Source organism: Podarcis bocagei (genome assembly GCF_964188305.1).
Source record: "Podarcis bocagei genome assembly, chromosome: 6".
Classification (NCBI taxonomy): domain Eukaryota; kingdom Metazoa; phylum Chordata; class Lepidosauria; order Squamata; family Lacertidae; genus Podarcis; species Podarcis bocagei.
In genome coordinates, this window is record NC_138130.1 from 49,161,839 (window position 1) to 49,187,133 (window position 25,295).

General features: G+C 38.9%; 1 protein-coding gene across 13 annotated transcripts in view; it reads right to left on the reverse strand.

Moving 5' to 3' along the window:
- The window catches only part of CASK (calcium/calmodulin dependent serine protein kinase), a 135,503-nt gene that overhangs the window by 20,236 nt on the left and 89,972 nt on the right, over window positions 1–25,295 (reverse strand). For 4 of the 13 annotated variants that reach the window (XM_081197163.1, XM_081197162.1, XM_081197157.1 and 1 more), the window contains 10 exons: window positions 23,698–23,819; window positions 21,642–21,719; window positions 20,221–20,301; window positions 18,633–18,821; window positions 14,056–14,134; window positions 13,107–13,192; window positions 11,359–11,427; window positions 9,080–9,103; window positions 1,692–1,760; window positions 381–416 (listed from right to left, as the gene is read on the reverse strand). In XM_081197163.1, the coding sequence (XP_081053289.1) occupies window positions 381–416; window positions 1,692–1,760; window positions 9,080–9,103; window positions 11,359–11,427; window positions 13,107–13,192; window positions 14,056–14,134; window positions 18,633–18,821; window positions 20,221–20,301; window positions 21,642–21,719; window positions 23,698–23,819 (833 nt within the window). The remainder of the gene's footprint in view (window positions 1–380; window positions 417–1,691; window positions 1,761–9,079; window positions 9,104–11,358; window positions 11,428–13,106; window positions 13,193–14,055; window positions 14,135–18,632; window positions 18,822–20,220; window positions 20,302–21,641; window positions 21,720–23,697; window positions 23,820–25,295) is intronic. The other 9 variants (XM_081197167.1, XM_081197165.1, XM_081197168.1 and 6 more) reach the window with 5 other exon arrangements.

A 25,295-nucleotide genomic window follows, 5' to 3' on the forward strand; every position in this document is an offset into this window, starting at 1 on the left:
AAGAATGCATAACATGAAAAACTGTTATGTATAATAAATGCCTAAATATTAGTTTCAGGGCAGCAAACGACAACCATGAAGATGCAATGAAAACGAAACATTAGAAGAATGATGGCATCAACACATCACATGGTCCTGAATCTAGCTACTATTAGAAATTATAATAAAAGTTGTAATTAAAAAAAATATACAACTATATTTCAGGTCACAGGAAAATGAAACTATGGTGAATCAGCTAGGTGAGTAAAACACAAAATGGGAAAAGTTTTTAGAGTTAAAGTCAGCACATCATGGAATACCACATTTGAGATGGTAAGGAGCGATTGCTACAAACTAAAGGCGTTAAATTAGGAAAGCTTCCACGTAGAATAGCTATTCACCTGTCGTCCTTTTGGTTGTGTTGTTGATGGCAAGTCCTGCAGAACAAAGCCAACCCAGGAAAAGAAAACTTCATTTTACTTTGAAAGCAGTCAACAGTATCAAAGCAAATAGTTAATTTGCAAGTATTAACAACAAATTTACTTTCAGAAATAACAATTTAATAGGAAAAAATGTCAAATCCAGGCTGTTTAGCAGCAAGCTGAAGAAAGCAGGTAAAAATTAAGCAGACAGAAAATGTGCTTTCAATAAGAATTCATCATCTTCAACACAAAAGCACCTGTAAGCAAAGAAGGACCCCTTTTTTAGTCTTAACATTCTAATTATATTTCTATTGGGACAATTATATAAATAAATTGATTTTACAATTTGAAAGCTACTCTGTATCCAGCCGTTATGTCTACATAGATTTCTAATTCATATAAATCTTAGTGTTTCTACATAAACCAAATTATTCCTGTAGCTAATTACAATGGCAGTATTTTAAACAACATATAGAACAAGTCTATATTGACGTTAATTGAAAGTTCGCAGAAGCAGATACCATTTCTCATCTTATAGTACATGTGTTAACAGCACAATTATCTAAGTATTTCTCAAGGAAGATCTGTCTACAGGTGCTTTCTAGTGTTTTACCATATATGTTCAGAGAAAAACAAATGATAAAAAATAGTGGTGTCTGCCATTATGTTTAACAGTACCTTTTTCCCCTGAACATATGACTAAAAAGAAAGTACTTTGTGTTAAAGATGTGATGTTAATAGCTTGGGATTATAAATGCAGTTTAAAGCCAGTTCCTTTTGCTTTTCATATCCAGGCAAGGCTCATATTTCACAAAAATATGTGCACATACCACAACAGCAGAGGACACACCAATTCCTTAACTGAGATAGCGGAAACCAATACTGCAATCTACAGAGCTTTAAAAATAAAAAATGTCCAGGTCTAAAAAAACCAAAACCCTCCAAATACCTGCTGTGCAAATATTTTGCTTCAAAAGACCACTTCAAAAGTTGAAAATAGAAATTAGCCTTTTTGTTTAGTTTTGAGCAAGTCAGGATGAGGGTAATGATAAGCATATTTCAGGGATGAGTGAATTTTTACATTACAGTTGAATGTAACTCATTAAAGGGATTTTAATGAGAAGATTATGTTGTCGCATAAACCCTTGAATGAGAGCAAATGGGGAATTAGACTTCTAAGTATTCTTGATTTTATCAGCAGAACACAATTTTCTACTGAACATGTAATCATAACAGGAATGGTAGATGAGCACCAACAAGATCTGAATACTCTCTGTCTAGAAGTCTTACCGAAACAGAATTGTTAATGCTGCTATGGCCATTAGCTGGGGACTGTCTGGATGTAGAGGGGGAATCTCTCTGAAATAAGACACAAGGTTCATTATCACACAACACTACTGCAGAACACAGATATATTCATGTCAACAGTTATATCCACACAGGCTTATGACCAATGATTTTGCCTTTTCTTTCCCAGTCTGCTTTCCACACCACACAAAGCCAAACCACAGCTTTGTGCAAACTCTGGAAGAGATCCAAGTGGCTGCTTTGCTTCTCCCAGGTGGTCCTGATGCTATATTGTACTAAGCCATGGTTTGGCTCTGTGTATTGTTTAAACCTAGTTGTAGTTTAGCTCTCTCTAGACTAATGTTAAGCTTTATCCAAGGTTTTGTCCCATGGTTTACAGTTTGAGGTTTGTCTGGGAGAGTGAAACCATGCATCCAGATCCAGATGACATACTGAATCAAGCTATGGCTTAGCTCAGCAAAACAACAGGGGAGGAGCAAAATTATTACCCTCGCCTCTTCTGAAGTTCATGCTAAACCAGTGATGGCCAAACTTGGTCCTCCAGTTGTTTTGGGACTACAACTCCCATCATCCCTAGCTAACAGGACAAGAGGTCATGGATGATGGGAATTGTAGTCCCAAAACAGCTGGAGGGCCAAGTTTGGCCGTCACTGTGCTAAACCATGGATTGGCTTAGCATGATGTGGAAACCAGGAGTGTCGAGTGTTTTCATATTTTTTAAATACACAATCTAAATTAATGTCAATTTTTTATAACTTGAAATGTAAGTGGGACATACTATATATATGTACACACACACGTGTGTGTGTGTGTGTAACTTGGAATGGCCTCTCTTTCATAGTATTTTGAAATCTTGGGACATAATTGAATAGAAAACCTGCTATTATCTTTCTGGTGTATATGGGGAGGCTTTCCTCCTATAATAATAATCTGTAAATTCTGTTGGACTTTTCATAGTCTGCAGTTCATCTGGAGGGTAACATGAAGTAACATGGCTTGCTTAAAAACACATGGAATAGTATGATATTGTAAATAAATAAATAATAATAATAATAATAATAATAATAATAATAATAATAATAATATGCCACCAATCTGGTTGGGTTTCCCCAACCACTCTTTAGAAGACATATCTTTACACTTCTGATGGGGCATATAATACATGACAAATTTGTCAAAAAAGAAAACTCAACTTTTTTTGAATACTTCCATAGTAAAACAAATCACTTACATTATAGAAAAAAGGACTGAGGCAAAAGTACAGGACTCTGATATTTTAGGATGAAAATATTCAGTTGGGTTTAATAATTTTCCCAACAATAAGTAAAATATGTCTAACACCATATTAGATTGCAATGGGTCAATAGCTTCTTGTGTTACAAAACAACAGAGGTCATGAATGGCTTCCTCATACATTTTGGCTTACAAAGATGTGCCTGCATCTGAGAATATTAATGCATGTATATGTATGTTTGGGGACTACAACTCCCATCATCCCTAGCTAACAGGCCAGAGGTCAGGGATGATGGGAATTGTAGTTCCAAAACACACACACATACACAACAGGGGCAGCTGCGTATTTTCCTCAAAAGAGCTCACTCATCTATTGATATGAGAAGGAGTAGATTCAGTCAAGAAGCACTATCAATGAGGAGATGCAGCAGCCTTTATTGTTGTGGGTCCCATATTTTGTATTCTTTGCCTAGGGAAGTCTACCTAATCACCTGTCATTTGCCTTCTAGGAAATATTGTAAGATCATCCTTTTAGGAAAAATGTTCGGACTCTATGATTTTCAAAATAAAGTTGTATCCAATGCTAGTCCTGCTCAGAGTAGATCCACTAAAGTTAATGAATATGATTACTTTGGGTCATTAATTTCAACAGTGCTACTCTGAGTAGATTAGTATTGGATATAACCTATGATTTTAAGAGCCTTTTAAACATATACTCGCAGGTCCTGCTTACCAAGCACAATATTTTCTGTGAAAATCACTCGTCAGGCGAGTGTTCACATAATGAGTTCATGATTTCCATTATTTCTGATAGAAATACTTCTAATCTGGGATTTTCCCAATTTCTCCCCCACCCCTTTCTATTTTTTCTTCCTGAAATGGCTGCAGCCAATCAGCAAAAGAGAGACGAAGGGAAAAACTGATTTGTCTGATTCCTCCTACTCACTGATTCATCTGATCTTCAACCCTCAATCCCTTCATAGTTTCTGCCTAAACATAGCTGCTACCAACCAGCAAAGCTGAAGCAAGCAAGCAAATAAGGAAGTGGGCAAACTCTGGATGTTCGGATATGTGAATCTGTGGTGTTTATAGTGAGGTTTGGGCACAATTCTTTACTTGTGGATTTGTGAATTTTTGCATAGCAAGTGGGTCGATAGTGGGATTTGCGCGTATAATTTCTCTTCTTGGCCATACTTTTTTCATATCTAACTCTCAGCTTGTATTTTCAGACAAGTGAGGATCTTCAACAAAATACTGCATTGTTCCTTCGGGTTCTAAAACTAATCCTCCAAGCTCAGAATTCCAGGCAGCCTGAAACAGGAGCCTTGCAGGACTATTTTGGACTTGCTGTGGAAGTTGACATGAGAAAAAGAGTGTACTGTTATTTATTTATTTCCATCTTCCTGAAATCTTAACCTTCTGTGCTATACTGTGCTGAAGTGCTCAAGTTTGGGGCTGGGGTGCCAACAGTGATTTTGAGGGATCTGCTGCTATATATCGCAATATCGGGTGCCTACTGTTACCCCAGCTGGATTATCCTTTCCCCCATCACAATACTATTTATCACCAAGGAGAAAGAGAGGGAGACAGGCAATTTCAAGTGCCTGCCCTTGAACTACGAGCTCTTCCCTCCCTATTAGGCCATAAATGGATGGTTTTGGGGGGGTATCCATGATGACATGTTGTGAATGGCTCTAAGGAGTTCAGTTAAAGAGTAGGATGTAAATGTATTAAATAATGATCAGCACTAAGCGGAGATTTTACTGGAGAGTAGGAAAGGTGTGGGGAAGCAGCCATTTGCCTTTTTTTACATTCTTATTGCCTGAAACACCCCCATATACTAGGGATGGTGAAACAGTGAGCCTCTAGATAGGCCTTTCTCAACCTTGGGTCCCCAGATGTTGTTGGACTACAGCTCCCATCATCCCTAGTTAGCAGAACCAGTGGTCAGGGATGATGGGAGTTGTAGCCCCACATCTGGGGACCCAATGGTTGAGAAAGACTGCTCTAGATGATGCTGGAATATTAGCCTTGACCACTGGCCATGCTAGTTGGAGCTAATGGATTGCAGCCAAATATCATAGGACCACAAGTTCCCCATCCAAGCTGTATAGCATGAGTTTGTGAAGTTTTTAGCTATGACGTACACCCAGTGCTTTTTCCCCTAAAAAAAATGTTTAGGGGTACTCTCATTTTCCTACTCATACTGAAATACTGCCCCTCAATGAGACCAAACTTAGATTCACAAAATGTTTAGGGGTATGAATACCCCCAGAAAAAAGCACTGCATACACCTACTTAATCCTCATCTACAGGATGATGCAAGAAATAGGCGCTTTAGCAGACAATCCATGCCTCCATTTTCTTTTGAAAAAAATCAACAAAGCAGACCTCCAACACTTTCAACATACTCAACATTGAGTACTCAACACACTTGGTCTTTGGCCAGGTCACTTGCGGCTTTTTAAAGAGCCCCCCTTTCTTAAACAACAATTGAATATACTTCTGTGTACCAAGGGAGTCCTCTGACTGTGCAGAAGCTTATTATTGGGTGCCTTAATTCATTTCCAAATCCAGAGGCATGGTATTATAAACAGTATTAAAACTGGAGTATAGTAGACAAATTAAATATTAGAATAACTGCTTCAATTGATTACAGAAGTGGCAGAATCTCTTAGAAGCTTATCTACATTCAGATACTTGGAACCTGAAGGGCTGATGACATAACCTGTCCATATAACCAAGGTAATTTCCAGGGGCCCTCTTCAGGTTGCCTGCAACTTCTGAAGTGAGGTAGATGGCAACTGGGGAGAAAGACTTATTGGCTGTAATAAAAAAGGTATCACCTTTGTGATACACTACCTTTGGAACTTATCTTCAGATAAGTTCACCTGGCACTTATTCTTTTGTGTTTTGGGTCCAGGGCAAACTCTTTTAATTTCCCCCTAAAATCTGGTTAAATTGGTTTTATGCTGCAATTGTGATTTGTTGATTTTATTCCTCTGCTCTTCTTTGCTGTTTTAGGATTTTACAGATTTTATTGCTCTTCTATATTTGTATAATTGTTAGCTGTCCCTGGAAATACTAACAGCAAAAGGGATGTTTGTGCATTTTGAGAAGAGGTGATGTGAGTGGTGTTTAATCCTTCCTTCCTTCCTTCCTTCCTTCCTTCCTTCCTTCCTTCCTTCCTTCAGCATGTTTTTATTAAAGATTTCTTGGTTTACAAAAGTATGTGCAATGTCTCTTTTTTCTCTAGCTGTTACTTACCTGCTCCAAATCACCCCTAAAAACAGTTTTTTCTGCCTGGGGAGTTTAAAACATGTTTACTCCCATTTTGGATTCTGCAGTGGAGGAGATGCTTGAGCAATTAGGAGCAGAGTTGTGCAAAATGTGAAGTGTCCTCCATAATAGTTCTTAGCCCTCTAGCAAACAGAAGCGTGTGGGAGATTTTCTTTCATAGAAATGAACTACTCTCAGATTAGGGGATGACAGATTTGCAGTAGCAATCAGGAATGCATTTATACCTCAAGAGTGTGTTTACACATTATTAATGTTTTACAATAAATATTAAGTGCAAACAGCCAATAATGAAGTATTCATGACTCCTTTGGTTCTACCTCCTTTTTAAACAAACAAACAAACAAACAAACAAACAAAAAAACAAACTCTAGTTCAGTAACAGATTTTGCTATTTTACTAAAGGCTGTACATTCTCCTGTAGCCAATCATACAATTTGTTTATAATGTTCCTTTGATTTGTTATGCTTTATGCCTTTGTATCTCAGTTACCAAAGGCCAACTCAAAATTTGAACTCAGTTTAAAAAGCAAGGTGTTCCTAACATAGCTACAGTTCTGAACACCTGAAATTGCAAAACAACTTGCAGAACCCAATGGAGGAAACATGGATTTGACTTCTGCACAATTCCCAATGTTCTGCTATAAATAATGAAATCAAATTTCCATTTATCCATGGAATTTTGACTTCATGCCAGATTTTCATATGAAGGTAAAACTTGCATTGCTGTTCTCTGGCTAAATTTACTTCCTCTGTATATATTGTCTCATTTTCAGATAATTACTTTTGCTACTTGCAGAAGAAGGAACACATGGACCTTTCAGGAACAAGCCTCCCAAGCAATGCCTCACGAACTAAAAGGTGTGTTCCACCTTTCAGCATTAAGGGAATGTCATGTTGGTCACCAGCTCTGGGCAATATACTCTGATGTATTATGTATTAGTCAAACAGTCTATGCATTCCTTCAATGTGCACTTAATGGATGAGGAGCCTGAGGTTAGAAATTTTAACCTATCTCAAAGTTAAGGGATGCAATATAATACTGGTTTGTAGGACATGCTCAAACCAGAGTTTGTTAATTCAGATGCGATGGCAAATTAAGGTTGACCTCAAACCAGAAGGGAAGTAGTGAATCACTATGTTCACATAATGCCAACCCATGGTTTGCCATTAGGTCTGAACCATTCTAGAGAAAGATACTCTAAGCAACATATTTCTGGGGATGAAATTTCAACACCACGTTTGAATTCTAACTATTAGCCTATCTTACAGCAACTAGGAGGAGAATATTTGTTAGTTCTGTTCCATGTTGAGTTTTCCTCAAGAGCTAGAGGCACAATGTGTCATAGACTGCATTACAGTATAAGAAACCGGGCATAACTAAAATACCAGCTGTAGCATAAAAAATTCTAGTAGATCATAATAAGCTTGTGCAAAGTCCTACAAAAAAACTTGTACACATGGAGAAACTCCTCTGGATCTGGGGATTATTTTCTCACACAATGCTTTCCTGCTAAGTCAGAAACAGCTCTTCCATGCATGGAAGACGCTTTTCACCAACTGATGGCATACCTTTGGTTCCAACCCAAAGCCTGCATATTAGGTTTTCACAAATTTCCTGGTGCTTTTTTAAATAGGCAAAGCTTCTCCAAAGAACTCAAACATGCATTTCAAGAACATGTGTTTTGAAATTTTGAAAATTGAGCTTTTTATAGATGCTAGAAGTTGAGTTTTCTAATGAAAAATCAAAGTGAGGATAGACTACTAAAAAGAATGGCTAGTAAAAAGCAAAATGAAAAGAAACACAATAACAGATCTAATTTTACTTCTATGGATCAAAAACCTCCAATTGTATTGTTTTAATGTAAATGAATGTAAAGTTATCTTCTCTTTTTTATTTTATTTTGTAGGAGCAGGAGAGCTTTGACCAAGGCAGCATCTAAAAAAAGAATTCTTAAAATTCAAAGTGATTTATCAAAGTCTAAAATACATCCTGAGAGTTCTAGAAAAATAGTAACTTGTTTTCAGTGCTTGACTACAGGTATGTGCTTAATCATTTGCAGAATGCATTTAGAGAAATAAGATTCTACTGTATACAAACTATCCTTTAAAAATCATCTTATGCTGAGGGTTAGTATTAGAGGTTGAAGCTATTTCACCGCCTCCTGAATTAAAGCAATCTTGGTATAGTCTATAACCATGTTAAGTGTTTTGAAGGGCAACATCCCCTCAACATTGTCGTGCTTTGTATCACTGAGTAGGATTTATGTGTGGGAAAATGTGGGTTCTCCGCTAGCATATTCATTGCTTCTTTGATTGTTGTGGGACTGCGGTATGGAAGTGTCATGGGCAGCTATTCAGTACAGTTTGTAATGTGACTTGTGATGCCAACACAGTTTTTTTTAAAAAAAACAATTCAGGCCATTTTGTAAGTATTACTTATCCTTCTAAAACAAAAGATTTGGAGACTGTGCACTGAATCAACTGCACGACTCCTGAACAGGAGTGTACAACTTGTCAAGGTTTTAAAATGGAGAAACAGTAGCATGGCAAGCCTCCAATGCAAGGTGGGCCTCTCCTTACCTTTTACATGAGTGTGAAATGTTGTGCTATTGACACAAACAAGTAATCTACATGGATGTTGAATAATGGCTTATATGCGCTTCTGGCAACTACTGAAATAAATACAATTTACTTAAAAATTAAATAATTGCCATTTTAGAATGGAAGATGATAATTTTGTGTATCTGTATATCGGCAATCTATAATATGCTACCAAAATCCACATAGGAACAACTGATACATTGAGCATGCAGTATTTTAAAGTACGACATCACTTACATAGTATTTCTCCCAGTTTGTTTGCTAAGTAGGAAAAACATCCTTCCTTAAAATTAATTTAATCAAAACAAATCTATCAAAGCATATTTTATACAGGTACAAAACCCCAAACAAGCAATTAGAAACATTTTGCATGGGAGACAAGAGAGTAGAAGGCTCTTTGGTTTAAGAAGTTACATGTACTTCCTGGAAAAAAGTGTTTTAAATAGTTTTACACTTAGGCATTGCAGAATTAAAGATTATGAAACTAGAAATTTTTTAAAAGAGGTAACCCAACAATAATTTAAACAGAATTATATTTAAATATTTTCTGAAAGCTGTTTGGCTCACAATGTGCCACTAATTTATCTCCTTGCTAGTTTGCCTGATATCAGGATACTCCTAAATTTTTAAATCTTTTTTTAAATGTACAGTTCAAAATCCATTAACCACTTCCCACTTATTGGAAGTATTACAAACTGTGTTATATTCCTACTTATAGTTTTCTTTTAATATTTTTGAACATACATCATTTTCTTTGGCTAGATAACCCCCCTCCAAAAAAAAAAATAATTCTATCCATGCCTCATTACAATTATGAATTGCAAAAAGAATCCAAGTTACCGTAATCCACTGCGAATTTCTACTTCTTACAACTAACAGTGATTATATGGAACTTTGGGCTCAGGATATAAAGTACAGTGGTACCTCGAGTTACAAATGCCTCAGGTTACAAACGCTTCAGGTTAAAAACTCCGCTAACCTGGAAGAGTTACCTTGAGTTGAGAACTTTGCCTCAGGATGAGAACGGAAATTGTGTGCCGGCGGCACAGCAGGAGCAAGAGGCCCCATTAGCAAAAGCACGCCACTAGTTAAGAACAGTTTCAGGTTAAGAACGGACCTCTGGAACAAATTAAATTCGTAACTTGAGGTACCACTGTATTAAAATCATGAAATAATTATCTGTGATTTTGAAAAGGGCTGGCTTTTCTCATAACTGCAATTCTCATAACTGCAATCTTCTCCTTTCTTCTCTTTCTTCTTCTCACTCTTACAAGGCATTTGATCTGCCATACTACTGCTAGGTAGATAACTCTAACCCCCCCCCCCCAAATCAGCATTTTCAACAGGAACAAACTTTGTAAATCTACCCTATGTATGTTAGAACATTTACTTGTCTCATGAAATAAGTTATTCTATGAAATAAAATTGGTACAGCATTGCTTACTCCTGACAAAGCCAAACATCTACTTAGTTTCTATCATAAGTAGGAAGTTCCATGACTGTACTTCTCACTAGGTACTAGAGACAGAAATTTGTCCTAATATATTAAATAAAAATAATTATTTTCCCATTTTTTCCAATATCAGTGATTCTTCAGCCATCTGGTGCTATTGCTTTCCTCTGGCTAAATTGGTAGATTAAATGGATATCATAAATGAAATATATCATACATCCCAGTGACGAATTCATTTTCAACATTCTTTTCCTATTTATCTATATAACTTTTATCTCTTCATTGAGTATCTTGCCCTTTGGTCACATGGTTATCCTTTTTTTAATAAACAAAGTTATCCTTTTTTTAATAAACAAACAGGAATTTCCCCCATTAATTGATAATCCTGCTAAGCACTTACAATTTACTGATCTTTTTGCTAATTTATTTATCCTCTGTGATGTTTAATATTTTCACTAGATGCAATATATTGGTCTGTTGGCTAGATCGGTTTGTTTCTACTAGAACATCCACATACGAAATGTTTCCCTTTTTCTATTTAAAAGCTTGTCTTTAATTCTCACATTTTAAAAAACCCTGCTGCTACAGCCTGTGTTTCCTTTTAGTATCATCCTTCTGTCTCTGTCAGTGATTTGCTATAGTAGTCTAAACATTTTAACTCCTTGAGAAACAACAGACCATGCATTCTGAATTTATTTTGCCTTTACAGTCCTCCTGAACATACCACCTTATTCACTGCACTAAAAAACTTACTTAAGCCTGCTTTTTACCACCCAACGTCCCAATTATGCCTAAAATAAAGCAGGAAATAGTATATGTCCTTTTTCATATTATAGGCTGTTAGGGAGCAATTAATGAGCTGATGTAATGAATATGAGAGAAGGACGACACAGTAGGTAGGTAGCGCTACTCCTCTGTTCCGTTATCTTTGTTGTAAAATTGGTGTGCGTGATCTAACAGCACAGGCAGAAACAATTTCCCAGAAAGCAATAACATTCAGCCATCAGCAGGCAGTTAGGTTATAGGATTGAGAAGAAAAAGAGTAACTCATTAAATTCATTACCTCACATGAAGAAGACTGGGTGCGATAACTTGGCACAATCTTGAAGGTGATACTACCTCGCATTTCCCTCTGGAGAAAGTGAAATACATTTTTTAAAAAACAAAAAACACAACAGAACACTCAAAACCATCTAATATTTCAAGAAAATAAAACACCTTAGGGCTTCAGCAGTTCTTTCAGAAATTCATGTTCAGAAATAAAATAGAAAATATGGCAATCATGTGGCTGTATTTCAAACCAGATGCACCTGTACTGTTCACTAGTACTCATTAGAGGTCTTCAGAAATCAGCAAGAAATCACAAACATTTTGAACCTGCAAGCTGCTTCTCTCTTGGTGATTTCAACCTTTTCTCCTTGTCATTTCCTGGCTTACTTTAGCAACAAAGACATGCGACTATTTTTCAATTCACATGTTAAATTCAAATACAATAATTTTGATATAGCATAAAATTTGTTATACTGAAGATGGAAAAATAGAGAGTGGCATTGAATACTGAAACACTAACATTAAAAACTCTAACCTAAATTGACCATTATTATAAGGTGAAACCTGCAGCTTGCTGCAGATTTTATAATTATTATTTATTTACATAGCACGCAAAGGCTTGTCATAATCCATTATTTCTTTAAAAACAACAATGAGGCTAAATTCAAAGAATGGGATTATTTTATGAACAACAAATGCGGGCATACAAGCAGAAGATAACAACAAGGATAATCAAATCTTACAGATGAAAGCTGCTTAATAGAATGCTTTGAAAATAACTTCCTTCCTGTGCTTAGTACTACTATTTAGATTGAGTTAAGTATTTTATATAAAAATGCATCTCCAGTCCTGAATAGAATGTGTAGATTAAACTTACACAACAAAAGACTGAACAACTTCTACAACAGCGATCACTGAAGACACAATATTTTTCATTACTGTTTTCATGAAAGAAAGATTGGTGTCACTGAACATTTTCAACTTCTGCTCCTTACCCTAACACACACACAAGTTATTTGTACAAACTTAAAAGGACAGGATCAGAATGGTCAGTCTAACTGTTGGGAGCATTACTTTTCAATGGAAGAGAAAAAGAATATTTTTTTAAAAGACAAATGTTCTAATTTTGCCATTATGAGTATCCCTAAATCATGCTGTGTTTGTGTGTGTGTAGTACAAGTCATCTCAACTGAAACACTTAGTTAGGGCTTATTCACGCTTACCTTTCCTCTGCTATTTCAAGGCACAGCTGCGATTAAAAGCTCTGTGTCTGAGCCCCACCACTTCTTTTTGCTTTGGAGCTTTCCCCGTGAAAATCCATTCTTTAAAGCTCAACTGGAGCAGACAGCAATCCGTGGGAAACCTCAACTGATGTTTGCTTCGATTCAGCTTTAAAGAACAGGTTTTTGTGCAGGAAGCCTGGGGCACACACACCATCCCATGTTTGGACACGGAGCATTAAAATGTGGACCTGCGTCTGGAAAGGGCAGGGCAAAAGGTAACTGTGGATAAGCCCTCGGGGACAGTAAATATCCTGTCCCACTTTAGTTGGTAAGCAAATCAGAAGAAGAGAGGGGGAAAGACAACAAATGCTTTGAGGCCTGAGGTTAAGCTTGCAAAGAATTATCTCTTGAAAAAACAGTGATAGGTGATAGGGAAGCAAAGCTCACAGCACTGGACTCCATTAGTTTAAGAAGCAAATTTGAGTTTTTATTCCTCCATTGAAGTTAGATAAATCAGGTGCATAATTTGCATACTTACAAGCATTTTTTGCAGCTGTTCCACTGTTTGATTTGCTACACTGATTCCATTTATTTCCCGAATTTCATCACCCACATGAAGCGTACCTATAGAAGTAAGAAAGCAATACGGCATTGTGTAACAGAAGCATCAAATCCCAAAGAAAAAAGGATTGGCAGTAAAAGGAGTTATACCCGAAATAATATTAAACTACATCAACATACTAAATATTAACATCAAAAATACTCTACTTACATTTCTCTTATTCAACACACACTACATATATCAGTGGGTTTTCATACTCTCATGCTTTTAATGCACATCTTTTTCTTTATTAAATGTACAGATTGCTTTTTGCTCAAAGACCTTAAAGTGGTTTCTAACAATCATAAAATGATATGATCATTAAAACATAATACAGTTTAAAATCAGATCCATATGAAGCAGTAAATGCAAGGATTGCAGAAGAGACAGAAAATAACACACAGCAGAAACAAAATAAAATGCTGTAGGAAGCCCACCATGCACAAGTCATTGGAGGTGGGTCCTTGGCTGCAGTCCAGTTGGCTCATGTCTTAATGAGGCCTTACTCATGACTCTGGTTCACAAAATATAGTACAAAATCAACCTCTGCATTATATGTTATTTCTTGAAGCATTTCTATGCTTCAGATATAGCAGGTACGTCCAACAGGTAGAAAAAGCTCAATAACTTTGACCTGAACCCCCCAAAAGGGGGTAGATCACTGCCAGTCTTTAACTTCGTGTGTAGATCGCAGTACCTTGGGAGTTGGCCACCCCTGAGGTATAGCAACAGGACTTGCTGAAGCAGAGAGGTATGGGACCATAGCCATTGAACAATTCCTAGCACCAGGTACTCTTGCGTCACTTGGACTCAATGCCTCTAAGCTCTGCATGTTTGCAGGGTACCACATGAAAGTTGTGCTAATTTGCTCTCGTGCGAACATTACCTTGTCTGTGAATCATTCCTCCATGCATAATTCTCGCTACAATGCAGTGGTTCAGTTCATTCATTTTTAAAGTGATTCCCTAGTAAAAAGAAACAATCAATTCAGAAAAAAGGGAACAAGTATCTTCAGAAACTAAATTTGTTCATATGAGTATTCTTCACAGATGTGTAGTAGAAATAATGTCTGACCCAGCATGTTTGAAGTTCCAGAGTCCGTTTATGGCAACCCTTAGATTACTGGATAAAATTCTGTTTTTAATTATAATTGTTTTTAGAATATTTTTAACTGAAATTGTATTTAGAAGGGTTTTTTTTTTACTGTAACTGTTTTTGTTTTAGAACGCTTAAAAACAAAACAGAACAAAAGTTTGGATGTGTTTGCAGCCCTGGGCTGCTTCAAGAGGAGGGGGAGAATGAATGAATGCATGCATGCATGCATAGGGTCACTGAAATGGTTTTATTGAAATGTACTGTTTTTGGTTTTATGTTATGCCTTCTTTGCTCTGAACCTTTTACAACATACTTAGTGACTTTTTATAGTAAGCAACTAATACATAATATAATAATAAACCTACCACTTTCTACTTTGTTTGTGCAAATTGCATAGACATTGTAGTATTTTCCTTTCAGATACTGCACTCACAGAAATTACCAGGAAGTCACAGATCGGATGTGCTGGGAAACCAGGGATATGCCGGCTCAAACATTATTTCCTTCATGTAGGCAGAATCCTCTGGGTCACTTGGGCTGTTATGTGTTAGTTTTTAAATATCTGAACCAGCTGGAAAAATGGCCAATTCTATTAACGGATTCATGGAAGCCAAAGGTTTCCATCTACAATATTAGCAAATAGTTGTTCTTTAGAAGGTCTATCATGCAAACCTTCCAAGAAAAGATTCTATCGGTTTACGTCAGCTAACATTCTAAATCAAGGCTTATCACAGGAAAACTCTACTGCAGGTACACCAAGAAAGGTCATAATTCTTCTCTTGAGCGAATATCCTCTATCAGATATTTGAAGTTCACTTGGAGGATACTTTCTTAAGCTAGAAATCAGATATATAAACTGAGGTAACCTTTCTGAGAGTATCTGTGACTTTATTCTTCTGCAAAATCCCAAGTTGTTGTTGGAATAGCCATTATCATTTTTTTCATTGCAATTTAAGGATTTTTTCTTTTCAGCATAACAATGTTGCTTAGGTGCCAGCAATTCAGTTCCATTTCCCCTCACCTATATTAGCCAGAATTTCATGACAGATGAGTATGCTCAGTGTTCATCGGTTCCTTCTGCAGTTATTCCTGCCCACATGGGCCTCCCCGCCCAGTTTTTCTTTTTTTGTATTTCTGCAGAAGTTCTTAACAGTTCTACCAACTTGGATTCTTCCTCTTGCGTGTGGATATTGTTTCAGTGATACATGGACGGTGCTTAGCCATTTGTGTTAGCTATTAGGATGTGTCCTCACAACAGTGAACAAGCAGGCTTCAGCTAGCAAGCGCGTGAATGGTCAAGTACCTTTATATCTATGTGTTTCTGCCTTATTTTCCAGCCATTCCATCTGATCCCCACTTCCATCCAGTTTTCACTCCTGTCCCCTACAAAGAGCTAGCATTCCATGGGCACTGAGTCCTCATTGGTCTACTTTTGGGGATTCTTCCCATGAAACTCCTTTGTATGGCTGTTGCCTTTTTGGCTACATAAGCAACAACACTTGGAGCGAGTATGGCGGGGTGCCCGTGACGGAGCCTCAAGAACATCTTATAGGGTTTTTATGAAAACCTACGAGATGGTAGTGAAGGCCGCTAAGAAGTCCTACTTCTCGGCCTCCATTGCCTCCGCTAGCTCTCGCCCGGCGCAATTATTTAGTATAATTAGGTCTTTAACGTCCCTTGAAGGACAGCCAAATTTAAATAACAATTTGACACACAGCTGTGAGGCATTTGCGAGCTTTTTTGCGGAGAAGGTCCTGTTGCTCCGCCATGACCTCCCTGCCAATTTGGATACAATAAAGGAACTGGAGGCCCCTCGACTGTCCTCGGGTCCAGTATTGGACCACTTTGACCGGATATCCCCAGCCGATGTGGACAGACTCCTCCGAGCTGGAAAGCTCACCACCTGTCCTCTTGACCCGTGCCCGTCTTGGCTGATTAGAGCGTGTCCAGACGAGGTGCGGGCCCCCCTGGGTGATATCATCAATTTGTCCCTTGGTACCGGGATATTCCCAGGGGAACTGAAGGAGGCAGTGGTGCGCCTGCTCTTAAAGAAAACATCATTAGATCCCTTAGATCTATCCAATTACCGCCCGGTTTCGAATCTTCCCTTCCTGGGTAAGGTGATTGAGAGAGCGGTTGCTGAACAGCTTGGTAGGTTTCTGGATGAAACATCGGCTCTCGGTCCATTCCAGTCCGGTTTCCGTGCTGGTCATGGGACCGAGACGGCTCTAGTCGCCCTAACTGATCTCCGCAGGCAGCTGGATCGAGGCGGGTCGGGGCTGCTGATTCTTCTAGACCTGTCAGCAGCCTTCAACATGGTCGATCACGAACTCCTGGACCACCGCCTTGCCGACGTGGGGATCCAGGGCACAGTCCTTCAATGGCTGCGCTCGTTTCTCTCTGGTCGGGGACAGAGGGTAGTGCTTGGGGGGGAATTGTCATCGCGCCACTCCTTGGTGTGTGGAGTGCCTCAGGGTGCGAGTCTCTCCCCGATGCTTTTTAACATCTTTATGCGCCCCCAGCTTTATTTGCCCAGCTTGTCCGGAGTTTTGGGCTGGGTTGCCATCAGTATGCTGATGACACCCAACTCTATCTGTTGATGGATGGCCATCCTGACTCGGCCCCAGACACACTGACCAGATGTCTGGAAGCTGTGGCTGGATGGTTACGTGGGAGCCGGTTGAAGTTAAATCCTTCGAAGACAGAGGTCCTCTGGCTGGGACGGGGCGATATGGGATTGAGGGGGCAACTCCCATCTCTTGCGGGGGTGCAATTAGTGCCAGCATCGTCCGTTAAGAGTTTGGGTGTAATCTTCAATACCTCCCTCTCTATGGAGGCGCAGATTACAGCTATAACAAAGGCGGCATTTTTCATCTCCGCCAAGTTAAGCAGTTGGCTCCTTATCTCTCTCGCCCTGGCCTAGCCACTGTGATCCACACGACGGTCACCTCCAGACTGGATTATTGTAACTCGCTCTACATGGGGCTGCCCTTGAGACTGACCCAGAAACTCCAGCGAGTGCAGAATGCCACGGTGAGACTCTTTATGGGGTCTTCGCTGCGAGATCACATTCATCCGCTACTATACCAACTGCACTGGCTCCCGGTGGAGTACAGGATCAGGTTTAAGGTGCTGGTTTTAACCTTTAAAGCCCTATACGGCCTAGGACCCTCGTACCTACAGGACCGCCTCTCCTGGTATGTCCCACAGAAGAACTTACGGTCTGCAAATAAAAACATCCTGAAGATCCCAGGCCACAGAGAGGTTAGGCTGGCCTCAACTAGAGCCAGGGCTTTCTCGGCCGCGGCTCCAATCTGGTGGAACGCTCTGTTACCAGAGACTAGGGCCCTGCGGGACCTGACATCTTTTCGCAGGGCCTGTAAGACAGAGCTGTTCCACCAGGCCTTTGGTCAGGGTGCAGCCTGACCCCCTCCGCTGGCAATCTGCACAGAATTTTGGTTAATGGTTGCCATCAATTTGATTTTAATTACCATATTTTTTGCACCATAACACTCACTTTTTTCCTCCTAAAAAGTAAGAGGAAATGTCTGTGCGTGTTATGAAGGGAATGCCTACGGGTGGCATGCCTACGGATTTTCCTCCTCTAAATACTACGTGCGTGTTATGGTCAGGTGCGTGTTATAGAGCGAAAAATACGGTAATTTTTATAATGAAAGGATTTTAGAATGTTGGATTATTTTGATTGTTGTTAGCCGCCCTGAGCCCAGCTTCGGCTGGGGAGGGCGGGGCATAAATAAAATTTATTATTATTATTGATTTGGAATAAGAATACAGTATGATATACTGTAGATTCCGGCATATTAGGCAACTGGGCATATTAGACGACCCCCCAAATTGGCAGCTGCAATTTGGGGGTTCGTCTTATAAGCCCAGTCGCCTAATATGCTGGGCGGGCTCCGCGCCGGGTGGCTTTCTCGTGGCGCGGAGCAGAGCCCGCTGCCGGCTGCTGCTGCTTTGGAGCCACCGCAGCAGCAGCAGTGGGTGGGCTCCACGCCGCGCCACCCATACCCGGCGTATAAGACGACCCCCGACTTTTTAACCCCTTTTTGGGGGTTAAAAAGTCGCCTTATACACTGGAATCTACGGTAGTTGGGCTAAGCAGCTGCAGCAGCAACACAGTTAACTACAAATTGAAGTCTGTTTCTAAAGTTAGGAAAATGAAATATGTAATGCTGCAACTTATTAAGAATCCTCTGTAAAACATTTTTAATGATTAGCTATCAAATGCCATTCTAAAGATAGAAATTAAAAATGGTTTATATGATCCAGTCATTAGTCACAATTTACCATCTGGTAATGAATGGATGCAAGTCAGATATCTTTATATGGGAGCAGATGTCTATTTACCATTGGTTCATCTGTGTTTTTCTGGAACTGAACCAATCGCACTCTTGTTACATTCTCCATGTCCATGTCTCCATTGGCGCTCTCTGGAGAATCTCCATTTAAATATGGAGAGGTGGGAGGTGGTGTAACTCGTAATGCTTCATCACTGTAAACTTCATGTGCCACAACATCATGAGTTTGAAGCAAGGCCTGTAAGAAAATAACAGTTAGGATGTTCCACAATTTCTTGTGCTTACTCTACATGTATGAGGATTGAACATATTCTACATACATAATGATGGTGTCCCAGAATCGTACTGTACCTTTTGTGCCAGATTTCAAAACCCAAGCTACAGTGGTACCTTGGTTTACAAACTTAATCCGTTCCGGAAGTCCGTTCTTAAACCAAGGCGTGCTTTCCCATAGCAGTGGGGGACTCAATTTACATTCAACAGGAAGCGGAACATGTTCTGCTTCCAAGGTAAAGTTCACAAACTAAGACACCTACTTCCGGGTTTGCAGCATTCTTAATCCAAGTTGCTCATAAACTAAGCTGTTCTTAAACCAAGGTACCACTGTATTTACATTATTGTGTGATGTGTGCGTATCTCACTGACACACATGCACACCTCTTAACTTTCCTTTTAAAAAAAATTGTTGTTTATTGGAAACAAGAGTATTGTATTCTATGGAAATAGTGAGATAATGTTTGGTCCTGATAGCACCCTTAATTCAGTGAAAACAAAAACTAAAGAGTGGGTAGATTGATTGATTGATTGATTGATTGATTGATGTTTTTGAGGGAACTGCAATTATTTTAATTAAAAGATGAGTTCCAAGCGACAGCAGCAATACTCATCCACATGCAGAGAAAGTATGGCTGATGGCCTCCTTTCCCAGGTCCTTTTTTTGGGGGGGGGAGTGGGTAGATTTTGTCACATTGTCCACTGCAGACCTAGTTAGCTTATTCCAGAACATAATAAATTAGCTCCACATTTCCTGCCTTGACTTGGCCATGCCACAGTCCAGCTATGGCTGATCACAGTGTCAAGACTTTGAGTTACAGGGTTCCTCTTAGATATCAGACAGGCAGGACAGAAATAAGTTAAATAAATACATTTAAATAATAATAATAATAATATGTTGCTAATTAGTTATCACAAATTTTATACTATGATAGTTGATTCATCTCAAAAGATTTGCTTTTAAAATTATTTTACCTTAGTTAACTAACATCTCAATCCTATACATGTTTCTGCTTATAAGTACCACTGAATTCAGTGGTATTCCCAGTGCAGAATTGCAGCCTTAGATAAAATAATTGTTTCTGGACTTTTCTGTTGTCACTATGACTAGAAGATGACAAATGCCATAGGCAAGCATGATCACTGTAAACTAAAATGTTAGGAGAGTTAATCCAAATGGTTGATTGAGCATACTTCTGTGCACTTAGCTAGATTTTTGTTTTAATGCTCACAGGCTTCGGATGGAATTTCCCCCCTTGATGCAGAGGTTTCAATGACAAATGTTAAGAATGGCCACTGCAACATTTTACTGTTATAAAACAATATAAAATTGTTTTACATTTTTAAAACAAACATTTGCTTACCATGAAATGAGGTTGTGTTAAAATACGTTTCAGTTCTTTTGCATCACTGTTTTCAGGGTAACATGAAATTTCTTCCAATACCTGGGAACCAAATCAGCAGACATGCTAATTAAATGAATTGAACTTTTAAACAAATTAATTCCCGTCCCCCGATCAGCCATAACCCCATCATATGAATGTTAACTCTATTGAAGGTCTAAAAGAAGTGAATTACTTAATTCAAATATTTTACTTTTCTTTTGACAGATGAAATTTTGAGTGTTAAATGAAACCTCTCAATTCAAATTAAACAAATTTAAATGATTTAATTCCAAAGCAAAATGCTAATTATGAATAGCATTGTATTTATTTGTTACATTTATCTCCCACTCATTCCCTCCAAGGAACCTGGATGAGTCTACATGAGATTCATAAATAGTCTCAGATCTGCACAACTTACTAGCCATGTGTACCCCACACTTTAGCAGAAAAAGCTCCTTAAGAAGGCCCACAGTGTCCTGGGACAGATGCTAATATGCCAGTGTCAGGACACACAGATTTGTGCTGATGTGGTAGGAAGAGCAACGTGTTTGCTTTACCCATGAAGGGACTTTCCTAATTGGGAGGGGGCTTCGCTCTGTAAGTGGATTTTGATGATTGTTGGGTGTGGCTGTATCACTCAGTATGGTGTATCCATCATTGGTGTGTGTGTGTGTAAGAAAGAGAAAGAGAGAGAGAAGAGAGAGAAAGAGAACAATAGAAAAGTGGGAGCAGGTGTGTGAGAGAGACAGAAAAGGGGAGTAGGTAGATAGGTTGGTGGAAGAGGTGGGGGTATGTGAGTGAGAAATAGAAAGGAGAGGGAAAGTATTTAGATAGTTGTTAATTGTGTCTGTAAGAGTGAGATAAAATTGGGTCAGGTAGATCAGTGCTGTCTAGGTGTATGTGTGAAAAGGGGAGAGCTAGATAGGTTGGTGTGCATGTGTGAGAAAGAGGAAAAATCGGAGTAGGTAGATCTGTGTGGTCTATGTCTTTATGAAAGTAAAAGAAAGAGGGAGAGGTATGTTGGTTGGCTAGTTTGTGTGGGGTATGTGAATGAGAGAGAGAGAGAGAGAGAAGAGAAAATAAAGGAAGAGGAGGAGAGGTACATAGGTATGTGCTCCTTGTTGTTACTAGATAGCAACATCATTCTGTAGGGGGGAAAGCAATTGTGTTATTGCCACAGTTGGGATCAGCAGGATATCACTGACTTCTTCAAGTTCCATTAGGATAATCATATTAGGTATCTTTGAAGACTCTAATACCACTGTAGTTACTCAGGCAAGCTGAGCATTGTGCATGGAGCATGCCACAGCACCATGAGTAACATTTTGACAGTTATTTCATTTGGATTTAGGACATAGAAGTCTGTATTCAACCAGTTCAAACATGTTTAAAATGTTTACCTCTTTGGCTCTCTGTACAGCATCACTTGGCGGATTCCTGATTTGCGGCGAAGATTTTGTGTTAATTTTGTCATAAAGCTAAAAGGAAAAACACAAACATCATAACTACATACTCTACCTTTTGCTAAAACATCTCAAAAATTGTTTCCAACCACACAACATACAAAAATGGTTATATCTTATGGCTAGGCTAAAGAAGAGGAATAACCACAAACCCTTTTTGATGGCCAACATTCCCCAACACAATTTACTGGACACAGTAGTGCTGCATAAAGTGCCTTTCCTCTGCTGGCTGCCACTGAGAGCAGATATGACCGGCCTGAAACAGTAAGTGGTGCTCTGATCTGCTATGAAGTTTCCCAAGTTCTGGGGATAACCCAACATGCAGAAAACACAGGTTCACGCCTCCCTGTTTCCAGAGTGCTCTGACCTGCTCTCAATTGTAGTGGCTAGAGCTGTCTCCCATCACTCCTGACCACTGGTCCTGCTAAGTAGACTGCAAGCCAGCATACACTTATGGAACAGTTAAGTTGCACTGAACTCTGTGAGATTTGATTCCAAATAAATATTAAAACTCGAGATTTATTTTTCACAAGAACAGAAACCATTGTACAAATATCACTTACCTTAAAGACCATGTATGAAATAAAAAGTAACACTAACTTCATAAGTTGATTATTCATATATTACCAACTATAGCTATAGAGCTCAGGACAGACAAAGGTGGTAGCACAAACTAGCCTTGGATATACAAAAACCGATACTGTTCTATCACTAGGCAGAAATTTTACTTGTAAATCAAATGTCATCTCTATTCAGAATCACCCATGTAAGTTGTCCCCGGTAGATGACTAAACTGCTTGATTCCATAAGATAAATTTAGTTTGTGCCCACCAAGGTAGGCAGCAGTGAACTATTAGTGAATTGAGGATTTTGTTGATGCCCCCCCCCCCGACCCCGGTAGCAGTTGTGCTGTGGGAAATTGGGCAGAATATCACTTTCATAAGAAAAGTAAAATGGAAATTCCTTATGTGGGGGTTACAAGTTTCATGAATCAAAACTAATCAATTTGTGCTATATTTTCATGGCCACCTGTAAGATACGTATATAAATTAAGAAGATAAAAGCACTGGTGCAATTTTCACAGTTTGCTTTTCAGAAGGAACAGTGTTGTACAGATTTACATGGGAGTATTTCTAAAACAGGAACCATAATTGTGATTCATCATTTGACAACTTCCAGACTGGATTATTGTTATAGACATTTTATGGAGTTTTCTATGAAATGTGTTTGAAAACTATAATTGATCATGAATCCAGTGGACATGTTTTTAGCTGCATTCAGTGACAGGTGCCACTGAGCCCAATCCCTGATAAAAGCCTTTCTCTCTGGAGGAGCCTATTTCCTAGACAGAGAAAGGAATCCTCAGTGTCTGAGACACTGGATGGAAGCAAGTAGGAAAGAACACCAGCTTTCAAAGAGTGATACTGGCTTCCAATTAAGGTGTATGAACAATTCAAAGTGCTGGCTGTTATGCCCATTTACAGAACCAGCTAAAATATACCAGGCACTGATCACGATTTTGACATGAAATGTTTCAAGGCAATTTGAGGCTAGGGTACCTTAAGCACTTCCTCCTCCAAGCTACAGTGGTGCCCCGCAAGACGAATGCCTCGCAAGACGGAAAACCCGCTAGACGAAAGGGTTTTCCGTTTTTCAATGCGCTTCGCAGGACGAATTTCCCTATGGGCTTGCTTCGCAAGACGAAAATGTCTTGCGAGTCTTGAGATTTTTTTCCGCTTTCCCCCCCTTTTTCTAAGCCGCTAAGCCTTTAATAGCCGCTAAACCGCTAATAGCTCTAATCCGCTAATAGGGTTGCTTCGCAAGACGAAAAAACCGCTAGACGAAGATACTCACGGAACGGATTAATTTCGTCTTGCGAGGCACCACTGTATTTCAAGATCTATAGCAATTTTAATATTCTCCATAACCATGAAACATTGATTTGCTCAAAATATTTCAATAACCAAATATTTCTGCCTAGGAAAATACTTACATCTAGTAACGTATGAAGATGCTGATCCTGGAAAACACTATGTAGAAAATCTAAATCTTTTTCACTGCAATCTGTAAGCGCATGGATTTCCTCAAGGCTGTCCAGCACTTGTGAGACTGCTCCTATAGCCAAGGACACAGAGAAGAAACTACTTAGAGAAAAGACTGAGAGCTCAAGTGGAACAAGAATATTTCACTGTGAATGAAACAAGACAGAAAGCTGTAACATTTGCTGAGGAACTGTTATTTGAACATAATGAACATATTTTCCATGTATTTATATTCTATAAATTAAAAATACATTAACACAAAACAATTTTGCTATAGCATATAAAAATGGCTTCCCCAATCCAACCATGAGTTTGTCAGCACAAAGCATCTGAAGTTGGTTCCACCGCAATCCAATTATGCTTAAGTCTGTAACATGATCTGACAAGAGTGTATTGGTTTTAAATCAGAAATGCAAGAGCAGCCAACATTTTTCACTGGTTGAGTTCATACATCATGCGTAATTCACGGTGTAGCATGGTATGTCCGAGTTGGAAGGCACCCAAGCTCCCCTCCCCTCTTCCCTTGAGGCCAGAAGGACGACTTGGGCAGTGTTGTGTTTCAGTTTCCCCTAATCTCATCTTGCTATTGTCTGTGGCTGTGGTTTGTAACAGCCTATGGTTAGTTTAACAATCAGCTTCAGAAAGCAGAGTTTGAAATTGGCTTGTTCTGAAACTGAACAGAATTTGTTCTAAATTATGAACTTTGGTTAAGATGCAAAGATAAGTGCAGTGCTAGCTGGGCTGATGCTAGCTGTAGCCCCACATGTCTGGAATGTACTAACTAGGTGAGCAAAGGCAAAAATTAAAGTAAACATTGGCCCTTCTGGGGCAGCGACCCACCCCCATTCCCCCAATCTAAAATGTTAAATCTCACCACTACCAAATGGTTTGTGAAAGGAATGGTGGACAAGCACCTAAGAGGAAAAAGGTCAATTTTGCAGAGCAGAAACTGAGGTATGGTGCTCAAGACCTAAAGTAGGTCTTTAAATCCTAGCTACTACTTTTTGCTGACCGAAGCTGTCTTGTTTCCATATTACATGAAATACTTTGTTTATCAAACACCATTTCATTCACAAGTATCATACCATAAGTACTCCAACATGCTACAATGATTTGTCTTTAGTAAATATTTGATGTGGGCGGGAGGGCGGGAAATTCAATGTATTTCCATATGCATAAACATGGAAATATCTACCTCGTATCCCTAGCTTACTGATTTTGTGCAATCTTTAATAATGGTAAGGAAATGCCACTTCTTAAAAATGAACAAAATTTAAAGGAAACTGATATACATTTTATAGCTAATTACCCCCTTTTAATACCTGAGCTACTTTTTTTAGTCAGATACTAGACCACAGTTGTCAGTGCCATATACCTGAACAGTGAAATGCATACGTGTGTTCAAATTAGAGCAACCAAACAGAACTTTCCAGAAAAGCAGCAATTTTAATTCTGACATCCCATTCTAGGACCCTGAATTAGAAACTGTGATACCCAGGATACCAAATTCTGCAGCAGATATCAGATTCCATTGCTGCATGGCAAACGT